This window comes from Oxyura jamaicensis, unplaced genomic scaffold (genome assembly GCF_011077185.1).
Source record: "Oxyura jamaicensis isolate SHBP4307 breed ruddy duck unplaced genomic scaffold, BPBGC_Ojam_1.0 oxyUn_random_OJ66840, whole genome shotgun sequence".
Taxonomy (NCBI): domain Eukaryota; kingdom Metazoa; phylum Chordata; class Aves; order Anseriformes; family Anatidae; genus Oxyura; species Oxyura jamaicensis.
In genome coordinates this window covers 413-1410 of record NW_023308272.1, presented here as the reverse complement: position 1 = coordinate 1410, position 998 = coordinate 413, and the positions used below count along the sequence as shown (strand labels likewise).

The 998-nt window shown below is 75.6% G+C and overlaps 1 protein-coding gene across 1 annotated transcript; it reads right to left on the bottom strand.

The window, feature by feature from the left end:
* Positions 1 to 6: 6 nt before the first annotated feature.
* On the bottom strand, positions 7 to 980 carry CPLANE2 (ciliogenesis and planar polarity effector 2; the record flags this gene model as incomplete). Its single annotated transcript, XM_035313714.1, is given in 5 exon segments — positions 7 to 154; positions 156 to 254; positions 368 to 504; positions 608 to 732; positions 828 to 980. Coding segments are annotated over 5 exon segments (662 nt in total), but the record flags the coding sequence as incomplete, so codon positions are not given.
* Positions 981 to 998: the final 18 nt, after the last annotated feature.

Genomic DNA, 998 nt, shown 5'->3' with positions numbered 1-998 from the left:
AGTGAGGGGCTCCCCCCCCAGCAAAGCGGGGTTCAGGTGGGGGGGGGGCTCCTGCCCCTCGGGGGTGACACCGGCAGCGATCTGGTCGCGTTGCCAGAGCCGCCCCGCCAGGGCATCGAGCAGGGGGGCCACCCGCTCCAGGCCCCCCCGCCCCCCCCCCGGCGCCCCCCGCCCGCAGCACCGGCAGCCCCCAGGTGCCCTCGAAGGCCGCCAGGTCCTCCTCCGTCACGTCGGCGTGGGCGGCCAGGTCGAACCTGGGCGCGGGGTCAAGGTCGGTGGCCCAAAACCGGCACCCCAAAAAATCCCGTGGCTGTGACAAAGCGCCCGGTATCACCCCCCCTTTGCCCCCCCCCCCCAAAAAGGATACTTGGTGCCCACCACCACCCGCAGCAGGTCCTCGCCGGGGGCCACCACCCGCGCCAGCCGCGCCGGCAGCTCCTCGAAGGACGCGCGGTCAGTGAAGGAGAAGAGGAAGAGGACGGCGTCTGCTTCCTCCTTGCAGGCCTGGGGGGGGGGGTCGGGGGGGGACACATCACACACCGGTGTCTGCGCCCCCGCGGGGCCTCGTCCCGCGCCCCCCCCCCCCCCCTCTCCGCTCGGCGCTCACGGGCAGGATGTGCTCGAACTTCCTCAGGGCGCTGTCCCCGCAGTCCCAGAGCTGCAGCTGGAACATGACCGGGCGCTCGGCGCCGCGTGGCTTGGCCGGCCAGAACACGGTGCTGGCCTCGATGCCTGCGGGGTGAGGCAGGCCGAGTCCCCGGGGGGGCGGCTCCGGTGGCCCCCCGAGAGCCCCCGCCACAGCCCCCGTCCCCGCGGCCCCGCCGTACCCATGGTCTCGCGGTGGGCGGTGGGCGCGGGGGTCCCGGCCAGGCCGGCCACCAGCGCGGTCTTGCCCACGCCGCTCTTGCCGCACACGAAGAGTTTGTAGCGCGCCGTGGGCACGGCCAGCGCGGGCGGCAGCGTGGGGCGCTCCAGCAGGCCTGGGGGCACCGGGGGGG